This window comes from Myiozetetes cayanensis, unplaced genomic scaffold (assembly GCF_022539395.1).
Source record: "Myiozetetes cayanensis isolate MyiCay16 unplaced genomic scaffold, myiCay2020 scf13, whole genome shotgun sequence".
Taxonomy (NCBI): domain Eukaryota; kingdom Metazoa; phylum Chordata; class Aves; order Passeriformes; family Tyrannidae; genus Myiozetetes; species Myiozetetes cayanensis.
Genome location: NW_026086937.1, coordinates 22,235,012 through 22,253,475, shown reverse-complemented (window position 1 = coordinate 22,253,475; position 18,464 = coordinate 22,235,012). Strand labels below are relative to the sequence as shown.

At 42.4% G+C, this 18,464-nt stretch overlaps 1 protein-coding gene across 1 annotated transcript in view; it reads left to right on the top strand.

Moving 5' to 3' along the window:
- The window catches only part of RSRC1 (arginine and serine rich coiled-coil 1), a 92,591-nt gene that overhangs the window by 2,200 nt on the left and 71,927 nt on the right, over positions 1 to 18,464 (top strand). Inside the window, exons 3-4 of the mRNA XM_050308443.1 lie at positions 882 to 1,073; positions 2,745 to 2,864. Of these exons, the coding sequence (XP_050164400.1) occupies positions 882 to 1,073; positions 2,745 to 2,864 (312 nt within the window). The remainder of the gene's footprint in view (positions 1 to 881; positions 1,074 to 2,744; positions 2,865 to 18,464) is intronic.

The window sequence follows — 18,464 nt, the reverse complement described above, 5'->3', positions numbered from 1 at the left end:
GTGTGGAATAACTTCAGTAAGATGGTAAAAATAACTTAAGGAAGTAATTCTCTTGCACAGCAGCTTAGGAGGAGTCCTAAAATTTTGCTGGTTTAGGTGGATGGAGATTTGCAGGTTTAATCTGAGTATTTAAAAACTGCTTTATGGAAATTGCTGGCTGAAGGGACCAAGCTCTGAAGCCCTGGAAGCAGAATCTGTTGAGAAGTGAAGTAAATAAATAGGGGGATTTGCAGCAGCAAAGCTCGGGAATGGCTGATTTGTAGGCTGATAGCTCCGAGTGGTGTGCCAGGGAGCCGTCTGGGATCCACAGGGATTTGGCTCTGTAGGAATGAGTTTATGGAGCTGCTGTTTATTGTGGCAGTGGGTGAACTCTCGTGAACACCAAAGCAAATCCAGGTGCTTAAGGGATTGTCTTGTATTTTGCATTGAGCTGTTGGGGAAAATATGGGAATTCTTGAGGTCCGTGCCAAGTCCAGGATTTGGTGTCTTCCAGGAGGATGTCCCTTTGCCTCCTGACTCATTCTTGCTGCAGCTTCCTCACCCTGGCTCCAGGGCTCTGATAGCCCTTAGGAGGAGTTTCAGTCCTCCTGGGTGGTGAATTCCCCCTCTGTGCTGTTCCCAGCCTCTCCCTGTGGATCAGGAGCTGCCGCATCGGGGGCAGAAAGCGCGAGGAGAGGGCAAGTTTGGATGGGGAAAATGAGCCAGTTTGGGCCGTCTGTGCTGGAAACTGGAGGCTCAGGGAAGGGAAGGGAGCTGGGGCAGGGTCTGGAGCACCAGGAGGGGCTGAGGGAGCTGTGTTTGGGTATATTTATATATAAACATGTGAGAGCCCAAGCGACGCAGCCCCAGCTGCCCTGGCGGCCGTGCCGGTTGTTCTGCAGGTGGAAGATGGGGCGCCGCTCCTCGGACACGGAGGAGGAGGGCAGGAGCAGGAGGAAGAAGAAGCACCGCAGGCGCTCCTCCTCCAGCAGCTCCTCGGACAGCAGGACCTACAGCCGGAAGAAATCGGGCAGGAAATCCAGGTCCCGGTCGCGCTCCCGGGATCTGCAGTCCTGGTCGCACTACGAGAAGAGGTGTGTGTTGGGGGGGGTTCCTCGGGGCTCATTTTGGCAGTTTGATCCGGGTTTTATGTGATTCTTGGTGAAATGTTTTCCTTTTGAGCAAAGTTCAAAAGCAAACCCGCCCCCACGACCAGAAAAACCACCCACCCACCTTCCCCCTGCAGGAGTGGTGAAGCAGGGGATTTGGAGATCCCAGGGGAACTTCCTCGTTAAAACGGGTAAAAGCCAGCCAGGTAAAATAACTTCCTTTCTTCTTCCAGCAGGGACAGCTTCCACCAGCCCAGGGTGCTCCAAGCCCTGTCCAACCTGGCCTTGGGCACTCCCAGGGATGGGGCAACCACAGCTGCTCTGGGCAGCCTGTGCCAGGGCCTGCCCACCCTCCCAGGGGAGAATTCCATCCCACTATCCCATCTCTCCCTGCCCTCTGGCAGTGGGAAGCCATTCCCTGTGTCCTGTCCCTCCATCCCTTGTCCCCAGTCCCTCTCCAGCTCTCCTGGAGCCCCTTTAGGCCCTGCAAGGGGCTCTCAGGTCTCCCTGGAGCCTTCTCTTCTCCAGATGAGCATTCCCAGCTCTCCCAGCCTGGCTCCAGAGGGGCTCCAACCCTTGGAGCATCTCCGTGGTCTCATCCTGGTTGCCTCAGCTTGACTTGTGGTCAATTTATTAGTAAGTGGAGCTGGAAAACCCTCCTTGTGTCTGCCCTGGGAGTATACTGGGAACTGCTCCTGGCAGTCCTTCCTGGAGCTGGTGGAAGAGGGATGAGTTGGCTGCTTGGGAGGGGTACCTCAGTTGTTTATCTGCACCCCTGTGCTCCTGCTCAGCCTCTGCACCCCCTGAGGGCACACGGTGGGATGCCAAGGGCTGCCATCCCTGGGCTGCCATCCCAGGCCTGTGCTGATCCATGAGCTGGGAATCCCATTAGTGCAGGCAGGCATGGCCATCTCCCAGATGCACCAGAGCTCCGGGGGGCATCAGGGGCTGGACGGGGCCCAGTGACTGAAACTGCATCCAGGAAAGACCAAAGGGTCTGTTTTTGGGATCTGGCTGGAGCCTTGGCTGTGCCCTTAGTGTGGGACATTTGCTCCTGGCAGTTTTCCACGCTGGCTCCTGCTGGATTCACCCCTGACCCTCGGGAGTGAAAAGCAGCAGTTTCTAAGGTTCCCCTTCCTCATCCAGCAGGAAAGTTCCATTCCTTTTCCAGGTGAATTACCTGTTCTTCAGCAGGTACATCTCTTCCCATTTTCCAGCTCCTGCAGCCCCTTTCCCTTGTGCTGGATAATCACAGATCTCACTGAGCACACCCTGAAATTACAGAAGGGTTTCTGTGGTGTTATATTTTAACACTAATCAAGCATAAAGGTCAAAAATATGGAGGTTCTCATTAGTATTTTAATTGTTGCTTAGTTAATTATTAGGGAGATGAGAGGAAATCTCGAGATTAAGACTTAAGAAAGATGTCCCCATTCCCAGTTTTGGGGTTGGTTGGTGTAATTTAGTATTTCTTCTTTTACTTTTCTCCTCTTTGTATAAGAATTCATTCTTTGAATAAAGGAAGCTGGGTGGGAGGGGCAAAGGAAGACACCCCTGTGACCCCTGATTGAACTCAGGAGGGCACTCCCCAGCTCAGGTGGGATAAATTAACACTGATTATTTAATTACTGAGGGCACAGCCTGGTTGTGTTGCAGGCGCAGACACAGGTCCAGCAGCAGCTCTTCCTACGGCTCCAGGAGGAAGCGCAGCCGCTCCAGGGGCAGGGGCAAATCCTACAGGTCCCAAAGATCCAGGTCCAAAAGTAGAACCAGGAGGTAAGGCTCTTCCTTAGGAATAAAAAAAGTAGTGTTTCCACTGTACCAACATGAATTTAAAATCTCCTGATTATTGAGCTTGGAATACACCAGAAATAATGGGTGTGGGTGTTCCTGTGATCTCCATGTCCCTTGAAACTCTCCCTGGTTTGAAATCCCCCTGGAGTGCTTTTCACACAATAAATCTTTCAGCTACACTGGGGAAACAATTTGGAGAGAAGTTACTTATTTTTCATCTAACCAAGTGCAAAAAAATCATGAATGAAGTCACTTGGTTTCATGGAATTATCTGAAAATTCCTTGTGGTTTTTTTTTTTTTTCTGTTACTGGTTTCTATTATTTCTGATATTATTCCCAAGATCAGAATAAACTTATTTTCTCATCTGTATTTCCCTTGGAAAAAGATGAGTATTTGGTTAAGCAGTTTTTCATTAATACTTAAAGATATCTACAGTGCTGAATTTTGTCATAAATTAGTTTGTGACAAATGAATGTTTTCAATAATAACCATGTTTTCAATATTTAAATCAGGCTCAGAAGCTGCAAATTGTGCTATGAAATCTGCTTTACTTTTTTTTAATTGGAAGCAGCTCAATTTGTGTGTGTGTATTTTTCAATTAGGAAGTTTAGTAGCTAAAGTTGACCCAGAATTGCCATTAGCATTTTCAATTGATTTGAAATTAATGGAGTATATCAGGCAGGTCAGAGCTGTTTTGGTGTGTATTTACAAATCTTCTGCCAAGCAATTTTGTGTCTCTGCACTAAGAATTCATTAAACCTGTTATTTATATATATATTTATATTTATCTATATTTATATACCAAACAGTAGAATTGTTGCCTCTAAATGTTGAAAGATGAGAATATTCCCCTTCCTCTTATTGGTATTCTGCCCTGAGTTTTTCCCAGCTGTTCATTACAGTAGTTGCCTGAACACTTACTGCTGCAGTGCCTTTGTAGTAGGAATTTGGTTATTTCAGCTGCCTGATGTGTCTCTGAGAATCCTCAGCTTCGGAGCTGGACAACCCAGATAAGCTGCTGTGCTGCCTGTAGAAATATTCCTGGGAATATCCACCTTTTCTGCTGAGAAAATCAGTTTTAAGCCACTGGAAAGTGCAAAGGATGAGGTGAAAATGAAGGTTTTTCAGCCTGTCACGCAGTCAGCGTCAGGAAATGTGAGAAACTGATTTAAAAAGGGGTTTTATTGTAATAACGTGAATTGCAGCTCTCATTAGCAATAGCCTAATGGTCTCTTTTCCGAGGGGTTTGATGATTTTAATCATCCTTGTAATAGATGGAAATTGGGCACCTGAAAACATGACAAACATTTTGTATAAAATCTTTTATGTGTAAAATATACCAGCTTGGCAGTGCCACGGAGGTGGAGCTGCACGTTCCTGTAAATGCATTTCCTGTGCACAGAACGTGATTCTTCGGTGAAAATATTTCTAATATCACCCTAAATGATACCAGGAGAGTCTAAAAGCTTAGAACTGAACCCAACAGGACACATTAAGCCCTTTAGTGTCATTTTTTTCCCTGAGTCTGCTGCAATGTTACCCTGAGAAGCCCTGGATTAATCTGATTTTTTGGAGCAGAGTGAAATCCTTGCTGCTTCTCCAGGCCTGTGTTTGCCCTGGTTGTGGTGTTGAGGCAGCAATGCCAAATAATCTCCTTTTTGCCTCGAAATCACTCAGTCCAAGGGCTGAGCAGCTTTCCACAGAGCACTCAGGACTTCAGGATTCTCCAGGCTGGGAAAGGGGTCGTGGGGGAAAGAGGGAATGTGATGGAGGGGTATAAAAAAATCAAGCTAAGGATAAAAATGGTGGGAAAAGATGATGAAGGATTGAGTGTTTCCCACCTCCCCCTGTGTCTGAGCTGGGGCAGGTGTGGAGTGAGGGAAGTCAGGTGGTGGCAGGTCCTGGGAAATGAAAGGAGATGGATCTTATGGATAAAGGAATTCAGCTGTGGAGATTGTGGGTACCACAAGTGGAAACGAATTGAAAAGGAATCAGACGAGGAAAACCCACTCAAATGTTAAATGCAGAGAGAGTTTGTCCTCAAATGTAGGAATTCGTGGTGCTGAAATGGAACTTCCATAAATTCCGGCTGGAATTCCTTGTTTTCTTTGCATGGGGTGGGACAACTTCTTTTCATGTGACTTTTACAGGTAAATACTGAGGAAAAGCACTTGTAAAAAACCGATAAAAGTAACTCAGGCAGCACCCTGAGTTCCTGTAGTGAGGACTGTGGCACCCACTGGAATATTCCCGTTGATCCCCAACTTCTGCATTGCCAGGGAGAGAGGGAAAGCTCCTGCCCCACGGGAGAGCAGCAATTTGAGATGCAGCAGGAAAGGGAAGATCATCTGTATCCTGTAACATCTCTTCCCTCCACAGTCTCCTGTCAAATTAGGATTTAAGTTGGTTTTTCAAGGTAATAAAGGTGTTTTTAGTAGTCTGTGTGGCTGCAATGCATTTTTGTTTAATAACTTCAGTAATAAAGTGATTTTTAACTTTAACAGGTGTTTTATTTGAGTGAATGATCTACACATCTCCAACAGTGCAAAACACTGAAATATTTCCGATTTTAATTGGGGCAGTTGGATTTTTATAATGACACATTCAAAGAGATTTTAAATAGGTTTCATTTGTAACCTTAACCCGTTTTTTTGTTCTTTATTTGAGGAGAAAACTTGTGCATTTATAACTATTTTATTTTAGAAGCAGCTCATAGAGTCAAAAAAGTGGGGCTTCCTGGTAATGCTTGTGCTGCCTTTGAGAAGATAAAGAAACTTATGCCTTTTTAACTATTTTATTTGACTTGTGTTTTTTTGAGTCAAAAAAAAAAAATGGGGCCTCCTGGTAACTTTTGTGCTGTATTTGAGAAGAAAACCTGTGCATTTATAAGTATTTTGTTTTGGAAGCAGTTTCTGTAGTCAGAACAGTGGTGGTGTTCGCACTTTATTCGAGAAGAGGAGAAAACTTCTGCATTTTTTATCTCTATTATTTGGGGTGCAGCTTTTAGAATCATAAAAATGGGGCTTCTTGGCAACGTTGGTGCTTTGTTTGAGGGGGAAACCTGTGCACTTGTAAGTATTTTGTCTGAGAAGCAGTTTTTTAGAGTGCAAAAAAGTGGGGCTCGCTGGTAATGCCATAAATTCCGAGCTGTCCTGCAGCGAGGCAGCACGATGCAAATACGACTTAATAAGATCACAAACTGAATTTCGGCGAAACAAGCGAGATTTACATTAAATTAGGAATTTTAAAACCGATTTAGTTTGTTTTACTGAGCATTTGCTTAATAACATTTCGCCTCCTCGCAATCTTTTTAAAGCCAATAATTCGCCCGCGAAGCGCCGGGCGCAGCCCGGGCGGAGAAATTGGAAGCAACAGCTCCCTCTCTGCATCCACACGGGCAGGGGAAGGAATATCTGAGCTCCACGGGATTTAATAAATCATCCCATTTCCTAATTTGATCATATTAGATGCTGATGTGGAAGGGAGCACGGCGAGTAGCAGCTCCTCATTAATATACATCAGGCTGGGGGAGGAGGGGGAGCAGGGGGTGCCGGTGCAGGGATGTCACAGCTCCCCTTCCCGACTTTCCTAAGTGGAACAGGTTGATGTGATCCCGGGTGTGATTTGTCACTGTCTCGCTAAAATGGTTTGGGTCGAGTTATGGAGTCCGGAGAGCTGGTGGCTGATAAATCAAACGGGGATTGAGTGGACAGGAGGCAGTGATTGATACCGTGACAGGATATGAGGAAAGGAATCTCCATCCGAGCACGCACGATATTGAATATGAGGAGGAAAATGGCCCTGGAGTATGGATATTATTCAAGGAAATGAGAATAATAATAATATCAGCTGGAAATTATCGCTGGCTGAAGATTAGGAGAGTTTCTTATTAGAATATTGTGCTTCTCTGGGATGGGGAAGCTCAGCCCTCGTGTAATTCCCGGGTGGATGGAGCTGGGTTCATTTTTTTGGAGTTTTTCACTGTGATTGTTCTGCAAGTTAATCATTGATATATATGTATAATCATATAGAAAATACTCTGCATCAGAACTCATAGCACAAATCTTCTGAGTCACCCAGCTTTAAATAGAATTAACCCCCAAATGTTACCCTGTATCCCTTGATTTCCTACAACCCTGTGATTACAGAGTATCCCACTACAATTACCTTTAAAAATGCAAGTTTGCTTTATTGTCTGCCAACTGTTTTTGGCTTTTTCCTTTGTGTTAGGCTCCAGACTGCTGCTCTGTAATACCTTCAATGCAGTTCAACTTAAAAACTGCCCCAAACCCACCAAGTACATCTACAGATAGTGAAGGAGAGGAAATTTTAGATGTAAAATAAGGTGCCTGTAGCCCTGCTGCCTTTGGATTGTTGCTGAAGCAGCTGTTTGATCAGTGTACAGGGTTTTTCTCCTGTGTGTGTGTGTGGATACACATTTACATCCCATTTTTTTACCATTCTTCCAGCCTAATTAATTTAATATTGAAATGTGTGCAGTTATTGCAGTCCAGGGACAGGGACCTCCTCCTTTGGGGTGGCTTTGGGGTAGACTCGGTTTGGGGCTGGAGAAGCAGCTTGTGGAGTGAAGCTGCCACTACCCAGCAATGTAAACTAGAATTAACTGAGGTTCAGCCCTCACAGCTTGGCAGAATTCTTTGTGTTTAGCAGTTATAATTTGTACTATTTAAAAACAGGGTCCTCAAGTGCAATGGGAAAGGGGCCATTAAATAAATCATAGGAGAACCCCGCTGACTTCTCCTTTGGTCTTTGAAAATTTCCTTTTTTGAAATCTTCCTGTCCACTGCTGTTGTATTTTAGTGAAGGGTCAGTATCACACAATGTAATGTTAAGACTTTTTAAAGATATGAGCACTGGCTGCTTTTGTATTTGTGTTACTTGAAGTGGGTCTCTCTTCAGTTAATCTCTCTTTTCTCCATACATCACATTATTTTAGTGGGGTAGTAATGTGTCAGAGTCTTTCCAAATTAAAACTTGGCTTATCAGCTGATGAAAACTGTTGGATCAAGACATAATCTGTGCTAAGTTGTATTGAAAATACAAGCTTTACTTACAGGCTGTGATGGAATGGCTCAGTGTAGTTGTGTAAAATTGGAAGACTGAATTTCAGACTGATGCAGATGTCTGGATTAAAGTCGATTAAAACTGATTAAAGCTGTTCCAGGTAAGAGTAGAGGTCCAGTAAGTGTTAGCACAGTGATGTTCCAGGAGAAGGGAAGGCTGAGGGAACAGAGGGAAGGTTTTCTGGACTGACCATCCCACAGCCATCACACAGGGTGAGTTGGTTTGTCTGGTGGGGAGGAGATGGAAGGGAAATCTGAGGGACAGCAGCAGGACAGGGACTGGGACAAACACGGCCCTTTCTCTGCTGGAAGAGACAAGAACTAACCAGACAACTGCAAAGAACAAGGTTGGGCACATACAGACAGTGTTAAAGAGCTCTGAATCTAAAAAAAAATACTTTGAAAATAACTCTTTTGGAAATGGATCCAGGAATTTTCCAAGGAGAAGCAGACAGGAGTCCAATCAGAAATCAATCAATGCTGTTTATTCAGCATAATGCTTTGGAAATTCCAAGCCATTCCTTGCTTCTAGGATTGCTTTTTTGTTTTGCCTGGTTGTACCTACTGGAGCTACTGTTCCTTTTGAGTATTGATCTGCTCCTTAGGAGATTTTTTCTCCTGTCCTTGCTGCAGAAATTACACATTCATGTACAACCAGCTGTATAGACCCAGTACATGATTATAAGGAATCAGGGTAAATGTTACATATTTGTCCCTCTTACTGGTGGGAAAGTTTGAAGCCTCTGGTCCATTAGAACATGTATTTAATTTATATTAGTATATATTTAATGAAGATATTGTAGCATTTCTTCCACGAAACTTCAAGTAAAGTGAAATGCAGATTGCTGAGTTTGCTCCCGTGATCTTTAGTTTGTCTGTGGTTGGCAACATCAAACCACGTTTATTTTCCCCCAGTGTGTCAAAACCTGCAGTTCTGTTTGGGCTCCTGTTGAGTTCCTGTATCACCAGTGGTCTCCACAAGTCCAGTTTTCAGGTGCAGTAGTTGAGTTTTCCCAAGCAGAACCGAGCAGTTTGTGTGTGTGGCTGTCCCGGGAAGCCGTGGAGGTGAAGCACTGGAGATGTCCCGGAGCACCAACCCCCCCCACGAGCACATTCCCAGCCCTAATTGACCACTTGGGGAAATTAAACTTGCCCAGGCAGTGCCGAGGGCCCTGCAGTTGCCAGTGAGGGCACAGAGCTGCCAGTGACGGGGCTTTGGTGCCTTTCACTGGGATGAGACAAAGCCCAGCCCTAAAAAAGCCCTGAATGCGTCAGTGCAGTTCATTTAGGCTGAGCTGGAGCCCAGTTACACAGAACCCGGGACTCTGAGCAGTCCAGGTGTGCTGGACACAGAAGGTGTTGGGAGTAGAGCTGCTCGTTTTTGTAAACCCTTTCATTTCTCCCCTTTGGAAAAGGTGGGGTGTGCAGGTTGGTTTATTTTAATGCTTCACTTTTGTGTTTGGGGAAGGCACTCACGAATATGATCCCTTAGTGGAGGGTTGGCTGTGATTTCAACATCTCTCCATTCTGAACCATCATGTATTTTAACTTTAATTTTTTTAATGCTCCCAAAGCTCTGGCCATGAAATAGAATCTAGTTTGTTGCTGCAGAGCTCGTGTTTCTGGAGCAGCTCTGCAAACCAACGTAGAGCAGATGTCTTAGGATGCTTTGGGAGTCTCAGACCTTCACTCTCTGCTGGGTAAATGGTTGCTCTTTCCCAGAGATGGTTTCTAGGAGTGAAAGAGGGAAATCAGAGTGAAGTGAAGGAGTTAAATAAAAATATGAGCATCAATTTATTGATATTATTGATATGATACTAATATATAAACTATATTATAATATAATTATTATATTATTATATTATAGTTTACTATATTATTATATTATAGTTTATTATTATATTATAATAATATAGTTTATAATATAGTTTATAAACTATATTATAATTTATATAGTTTATAAACTATATTATAAACTATAGTTTATAAACTATATTATAATTTATATAGTTTATAAACAATATTTTTAAACTATAGCTTATAAACTATATCAATTAATATATAATATATAATTAATTATATAAACTATATAAATTATCATTTATAAGCTATATAATAATATAGTTTATGTATTAAGTGTATTAAAATATCTATGATAATGCATTATGTATAATGCATAATATGAACACACAACTAATATATCAATATTATTAATACAGTTATCACATAGCTACTATTTACTTATGTATATATTATTATATTTATATTATTATCAGTATTATTGATATATCAAAATAATAGAACTTAGGAGTAAATATTTACTGTTTCCTCTATTCCCATCTTACATTCTTTTTTATTCTAATAAGGCAGTACCAGTTCAAGATGTTGGCAAAAACCCTGTGTTTTCTGCCAAAAAAGTAGTTTATGGTATTTTTTTTTCTGGGGGACTCATCAGAATGTAAAGAACCCAAGCAAGAGAAACAGTTGTCCTGTGAAAGAAGGAGCTGTCAATCCCATGTATTCCAGGAATTTTGGTGGATGTAGTGAAGAAAAAGAGTGGGTTTAGGTGGGATATGGGGAAGAAATTCCTGCCTGTGAGGGGCTGGAATGGATTTCCCGGGAAGCTGTGGCTGCCCCATCCCTGGAAGTGTCCCAGGCCAGGTTGGAGCAACCTGGGCTGGTGGAAGATGTCCCAGTTTCCAGGGGAAGGCACTGAGGCTCCCAAAAATCCAAGAGCCAGAACATGTAGAGCTGATAAGGCTTCATCTGGTCCTAATCCAGGTTTATTGGCATCAAACTTTGGCAAAGCTGCACTTGACTTCAGTGGTTCCAGATTTTACTGAGGTGTGATGTTACAGGAAAAAAAGGTTACCAAAAAAAATGGGGATAATTTCAGGCACATGCAGAGTTTTTGTCCTTTTGCTGTTAAAATAGGGTTTGAGGAACTATCTGAGCAAAAAAAAAATTGATATTAAGTATGTGATCACATTAGGAAGAATGTGAGAACTTGTATTTGTTTGCTCGTTATATAACTGGAGAGAGATTTATTTAAATTTAATGTACATGTAAATTAAAATCTAGGAGATGGGAATTTAACATCTCTACCGTAATTGTAAGCATAACTCAAATATTTTGGTGGCATTCTTGTAGATTTTTTTTTTAATACAGAATTTTTAAGTTTTGTGCAAATATTTATATGCAAGGCTGCAAAATCCTGTGAAACATGCTTTCAATCTGGAGTTGATTATCCATAAATATTCTTTTAGGAGAGTCTCCAGTTGAGCTTTCATTGGATCATATCATTTCCTAGTAATGCGAAGTGAAAATCTCTCAATGAATTGAAAGGTTTGGATTATGCTCAGCTCAAATGATGATTTAAATTTTTGTTGTAATCCTGTACTGTGGATTTATATCCTGGAAGTGAAGGCAAGGGCAGTGGTACGGTTTTATTATTTTAAATTATTCATATACTCTTAGGTACCTATTTTTCTTCTCTAGTTTTTGCTTCTCCTCCGTGAAAACATGCAGGGATGAGCTGAATTGTGATAGAATTCAAATTAATCTGTGGCACAGCACTGCAAATCTGTTCCCAGCCCATATCAAAAAGATTTGCTAAAAGTTTGCCTGTTAAAGCTCTGAGCTTCTTGATTGGAGAACGGGGAAAAAAAACCAAGCAACCCCTTTTCCCATTTTTCTCCCGTATAGTCCTCTTGAAGTTCCTCCAAATTAGATTTTAAATGCCAATTAGGAGGTTGAATATACTAAAATAAAAGCAAATACAACCAAAATGGCCTCACCTTATGGCTAGTTAGGCTTTCCTCTCTCAAAAGCGGAACCTTTGCTCTGAGCGTGGCTTTGAGAAAGAGATTCAGCCTAATGAACACATTAATTAGAGCCATAACTATTTATAAGATAATTAGAAACGAAGCCCGGTAAACTGGGCTTTTCCTGCAATTAATGGAGGATTAATTACTGGAGGTAATGAAGTGGATTTTTTTTTTTTCAGATGCAGGGAGGTGAAGCTCGGAGATGCGCGAGGGGCTTTGTGAGAGTGGCATAATTATCGCGGGGCCCGGCTGAGAGCGCTTAATCAGCGGCGCCGCATCGTTATGGATGCACTTAAAAAGCCTCCCCACCAAAATCACCGCCTAATTATTTCTAATTGGCAGGAGCCTGTGTAGTCATTGAGCTGTTTGTAGCCATTTTAAGGTTCATTTAACTATCCTCGGGGCCATGTGATGGATGGAGGGGTAGGGGGGGAAGAAAAGCTGCAGCTCCGCGCCGGCCTTGGCTGGCGCCGCTAATCAGTTGTGGTGGGCTCGGGTTTGAAACGTGTTTGCTCGCTCAGAGGTCGAAACCCGAAGTAGTCCGAGCGAAGTTTGGCTTTTTGAAGCCACTTGACTGCATTCATTAGCAATTAGTAAAATAATTGTGTCTGCCGCTATGTTTGGATTTCCGCGCTCCGCGCGGCTCTTTCATCGCCGGCCCTTCTCGTGGCACGTTAGCTTCCCTGGAAAGCAAATATCCTTCCAGCAGACCCTTTTAGCAGCTTCAGTGCAGTGGCATATGTTCAGATCCGCTCCTTTCTTCGCTCATTTGTTCCCCTAAACAGCGCCCAGCGTTTCGACACGAGCGTCTCGTCCGCTCGCGATCGATTCCCTGGGGGAAGTTCCTACCCAAGGACAGCATTTCGGGGCTTTTAAGGGTGTCTCCCAGGACTTAGTCATGAAGCATTGTTTCCCAGAGTGTGGCAGTGAGGGGCATGTATTTCCAAGATGCTGACAGCTCTGGATGTCCAAGGAAGCTGCGTAAGAATCCCGACTGTGTAAAAACTCCTCCGTGGGTTGGGGCGGCACCACCGTCGATAATTCCATCAGAAATGTTGTGCCCATCGTTCCAGAATGCCCCCTTTTGGAGATGCCGTAATTAGGCTGGAGTTGCTTTACCTGCTGATGTCAGATTTAACGTGACATCCCATTAGGGAAGTGTCTGGGAAAGTTCTCCGGGAGCGCCTCGGCCTGGTGGGCGTAATCAGGACCATGTGGGGGGGGTTGTGAGCCTACACGAGCCACTCACACAGCTCCAGAGGACACTGCTGAGCAAATTGGAGGCTAATAAAATGCAGGCCAGCCTTGCCATTTTGGCCACAAAAAAAAAAATGTGGTTCTGGTCATTTAATATTAATACAGAACCCCATCAGTTGTTCTTTAAACTTAGGGTTAAAGTGGGAGGTTGGTTGAGAAAACTCAGTAAAAACCGACCAAAATGTCATTTATTTGTGAAATGTTAGTCCAAGTAAGAGATATTAGTCCAAATAAGATGAATGGCAATATCCTGATTGCCTGTGGTTAATCAGCCCACCCTCAGGTTAAATCATAACAGGAAAGTGCCAGCCAGGGCTCTTTGTGCTCTTGGCAGTGTCAGGGAGGATCCAAAAGGGATCTTTGGAGTTGGATTAAGTAGCAGGAACCAACAGGTGTGAAGAAGAAAGTAAGTTGGAGAGACATGGAAAATACACACCGGTAAACCAAGTGTCTCTTTATGTTTTAAACAACAAAAAAAACCAAAGGTTGGAAGAAAATTCCATGAGAATCTTTGTTAAACAAAGGCATAGATGTGTAAAAATCACATTATAATAGGTCTTTTTACCCGTTTAAATTGGGACTAACACCAGTTAGTTTGTGCTCAGCATCATCAGTTGATCACAATGGTCATAAGGGGTAATAATCAAGTCGTTTTGTAGCTTTTAATTTTTAAGCAATCCGAATTTTCTTGTTTCTTGTTCTGGTATGTTTTATTTTACAGTATTTTATGTAACAATTACAGGTTCTATAATGAAAATACTTTCAGGTTTTTTTGGAATACTAAGTGAAATGTTCAGAGTTTTCTTCCCTCCCCTTCCTTGGAGTTTTTAATTAGGCATTAGAGTTGAGGTTTGGGAAGGACAGAGCAGGGTTAGAGGTGATAACTCCCAGTAAAGCAGATTTTGGGGCTGATAAACCTGGCAGCTCCATATTCCTCATCAGTCTTGGGGAATGGAGCTGTTCAATATTCATTCAGGAGAATATTAAAACCAGAGCAGGCTTCCCTCTGCCTGCCTTGTGTTTGGAAAATACAGAATATTACAGCAAGATGCATCTAACCTGCATGTAAATTAGAAAATTATCGTTGCATTTACAGAATGTGCACTGGCAAATAGGAGAACACCCAAACTGTTTATGATGTGTCCTCAAAAGGTTTTGAGTGTGTGGGGTGATAGTTTTGTGCTTTTTAAAGCCTTTTTATGACTGAATTTTCAGAGCCTTGATCCTTTAGTCAAGTTACAGCAACAGTCATGAAAAATGTTCAGTTTGTTTTGGTTTTAGTTTGGGAAAACAAGGTGAGATCCTAAAAGTCTTTCTGTGTTCTTCAGAAAACTACCGTGGTGAAAATTGTGAGTGGAACTCCTCAAACTTTTCACATCTCACAGCATTTACACCTAAATGTTTGGTTATCACCGAATTAATGAACAAAAATGCCACTTTTCTTAATTGTGAACAGGGGAATGGTTTGATTTGTTGTCAGTCAGGTGAAAGCAGCTCTTCATCCAAGTGTCATTTTAGGTCATGGTGTGAATCAAGCCTGTCCCAATGTCCCAGTCTTCTAAATTAGGTGTTTATTTCTAAGGACAAGCAATGCCTTAATCTTGTCTGTAAGCAGGGTTTTTGCCTTTCAAATGGTGCTGGGACCTGCAGAATGAGAAATATTTGTATTTTTTCCCCTGTTGTTTCAGCTTTGGGGCCGTGCTGGGGGTACCTCCCTGTCTGAGTGCCTCATGCAGACCCTGATGGTGCTGTCCTGCTCTAGGTTGGCTTTTTGGGGGTATTTTGTTAAACATTTTTGAACATCTGTGTAGGTGATTCCCTTCAGTCTAATCTCAGTTTGTGGATGCAAGGATATCACAGTGTCCTTAAGCTCAAACCATCACCAGGGCCTCAATCTGGGAGGTTTTACCACCCCAAACCCTCAAATCCTGGGCTTGTCCCAGGCAGGCAGAGGAGCAGCATTTTCCTGTCGCTGATTTGAACCGAGGCACGAGGGAAGTGGAACTTTCCAACCTCCAAAATCCCTCCTTTCTGCCCCTTAATGTCTCACCACAATATCAGAGGTGTTGTCAAATTTACAGCAAATAATGACCTGGGCAGGGATTCCATCTGGAAAAGGGATCTGACCCTTTCTCAGGGCTCTGGGACACATCCAGATCCTCCTGCCATGGCACATGCAGAGCCACCAGAAAGGAATATTCAGTGTATTTATTTACAGTCCTCAAAGTGAGCTGGACCTTTGTTTTTCCAGATAGCTTCCAGCTGAATCAAGGGTGGAGTAACTACACATGTGTGTATGAATGCATTACAAAGTCTGATGGATTCATTTGCTAATAGAATTTGTTACTTTATTCCCTTGTGAAGAATTCAAGTTTTCCCCCCTCCCTTTTTTTTTTTTTTTTAAGGACGTAAAAAAAGATGTAAAATATCTTTCCTACAGGATTATACAGTTTAAAATTTCCTACAGCCCATATTTTTTCTGGTTGCTTTTCCTTCAACCTAAGCAGTGGCAGTTCTGGAATTTGATGAGGAGAAGGAATTTTCTTGGTGGCATCTTTGTGTGGCAGATCAACAACTGTTGTGCTTTTGCCTCGTGGTCAAGTAGGTTCAAAACTCTTGGATTAGCAGGAGACAAGTTGGATATTCCCAGCTGATTTGAGCTTTGTTTTGTTATCAGATTATTGGAATGTATTTACTTCTCTGATTAACCTGAAGTTTATATCTAATATACCTGCAAGTGGATATTGAATATATTTATGGAAGTGTATGTGATTTTTATGCCCTTGAATTCTAGAACTTCCAGACTGCTTTGAATGAAAAAAGACAGGGAATCAGAAATTCATGCCATGTGAAACCAGGTGTGTTCTGAAAGCGATGGTCCTGATTTGGGGGGAAACCTTAGCCAAGAGGGGCAATTTGAGCCTTCACACAGATCAACAAGGGAAGTGAAAAATGTTTCCCTCAAAAAAGGGGAGGCTGAAGATGCTCAGGTCCTTTGGATCAGTTGTATCCAGGGCAGCTGGGGACCTCTGTGTAAGTTAAATCATGGAATCCTGGAATGCTTTGGGTTGGAAGGGACCTTAAAGCCAACTTGTGCCAACTTTCCAGTAACTGTTGCTTTTCCCACTTCCATCTCCCGGGGGTTTGGTCTCCTCCCATGTTTGGTTATGGAATGAATAGAGTTTAGAGGTGCAGAATTGTTTGTTGCCAGGCTGAGGTGGGGTCTGTGTCTGGCCAGTCCATTTTCTCAGCTCTGCAAAGAGGGCTCTTGGCTGTCCCTGGGATTGTTTTTATTTCATCCTGCCCTTTCCCTGGCACTGGGGATGATATTTTTAAAAATCTTAAATATCCCCTTAGTCTGAAATATGTTTTTTCACTTACCAACTGTCCAAACTGCTGGATTGGAACAACTTTTTTCCTCTTAGCACCAGTTTCATTTCAGGCTTCAGCTCTGACTCTGCTGCTGCCTCGTTTTGTTTTCATCTCCTTATATTTAACAATAAATAAAAACCCTCCATATTATCTATATTTAACTCCCTCAACTACATGCATTTTAGAATTGCAGACTAATAATGACCTGACATGTTTTATAGATGTACCATATTCCCATTAAATATATATATAGTGTTAATAATTTATCTGCCCTGAACGACTGCAATTGATACTTGAAATTATTTTACCTTTCCAATAACTTGTACATGATTTTTTTTTTTTTTTTCCCTGATGGTGAAGTTGAGTTAAACAAGAAACTTTGTCTTAATGTGCTTTGAAAGAGAACATGGCATTTTTCCTGCAGTTCCTCGTGTGTTTGCACTCTGTCTTTATTACCAAGGTGATTGTCCAGGTTTGATGCAGAGCAGTTGGGTCTCGTTGTTGTGGCCCAGACTTTGGATTTATGGCTCAAGTATTAATTTGTTGGGTTTGTTGGTGGCTATTGAGCCAATAATAATCTAATTAGAATTGTGGCAGGTGAGAGACACGTAGAAGAATTCCAGGGGAGGACTTGACATGTTGGGACTGTTCATTGGAGTGGGGGTTGCTGTTCACCAACAAAATAGATTGTTTTTCCATAAATTGTCCTTCAGTGGAAGAGCTCAAAGAGAAGGAAACAAGCACTGTCTTGGTTTTGGGCTCTAACTCCTCTTTCCTTTCAAAAAATCCTCTCAATGACTCTTTTCCAGTTGCAGGGTTTTGCACAGATTAGATTGGCCCTCTCAGATACAGTTCAGAGCTTTAGTGCACCATAATTGGGGAAATACTAAACGCCACTGACCTCATTTCCTTCAGAACAATGAAAATTAATAGTTGCACGTTTTATTAGGCTGATATTCCAGATGTAGTGTACATTTAATTAAGTGTAGTTTCCTTTTGCTTGTGGTATGTGTCTCTGCTTTCTGTCGCAAATTCTTTCTAGTTTTACAGTTTTCCACATGTTTTCTTTCACCATTTATGATTTTTTTCAAAGCAGAGCTGGGAGGATTTAAATCACTTTAGCGTGCAGCAAAACAGTTCCCATTCAAACAATAAACGCCATTTTAAAAAGCCTTTAGATCTCCTGGCACTTCATAAATATAGATGTATAAAAACATTATGCAGTTGTAGTGCCCACCTGCTAATTAAATGCAGATTTCCTCAAACTTGTTTTAAAATCCGCTTATTTGTTTCAACTCCGTCTCGGCTCAGGGTACATATGGCCCTTGTGAAACTAATTATGCTTATGGAGCAGCTGGGAAATTTTAGTGCAACTAATTTTATCCAATATTTTACATTTTAATTGATTACCTGTGAAGAAATTAGCAAATTAACACTTATTGTGCAGTAACTGAACGGGCTTTTTATGGAGACTTTCAGCTTTTACAAGCGGCCCCAAGTGTTGATGGAATAAAGCCCTTTCTGTAGGGCTGGAGACGGGGAAGGGATCGGTGGGGCCTTGATTATCTGGGGTGAGAATTTGGGGATCCTGAGTGATGCCAAGCATCTGCGTGTTCTGCAACTTGGACATGAAAAGCAGGCTGGAAAGTAATGGCTTTTCACAGAATTTTGGGAACATATGGGCTTATCTGGATCTAAGAGCTCTTTGAAGATCTTTGAACTTGACTAAATGACTTAACCTTTGGCTTGGTGGGTGGGTGTTGGTGGGTGTCACTTTGGGGGAAGGGGGGGGTCCCTGCTGCAAATTTACTCTCCAGCTTCATTTTTCTTCCTTTTCTCCAGTAGTTCTATAATTTGAACGTTTTGGGACTTGCTGTAATAGGACTAATCGTGATTCTTGTTATTTTTCAACAGTAATAAAATAGGAAATCTTTCTTCTCTGTCAGATCTGTGGACTTTTGTTCTTGTTTAGTGATGAATTAGTGACACAGATGACTCTTTGTAGCTCCATTTGATCGAGTTTTATCTTTATTTCCTGTCC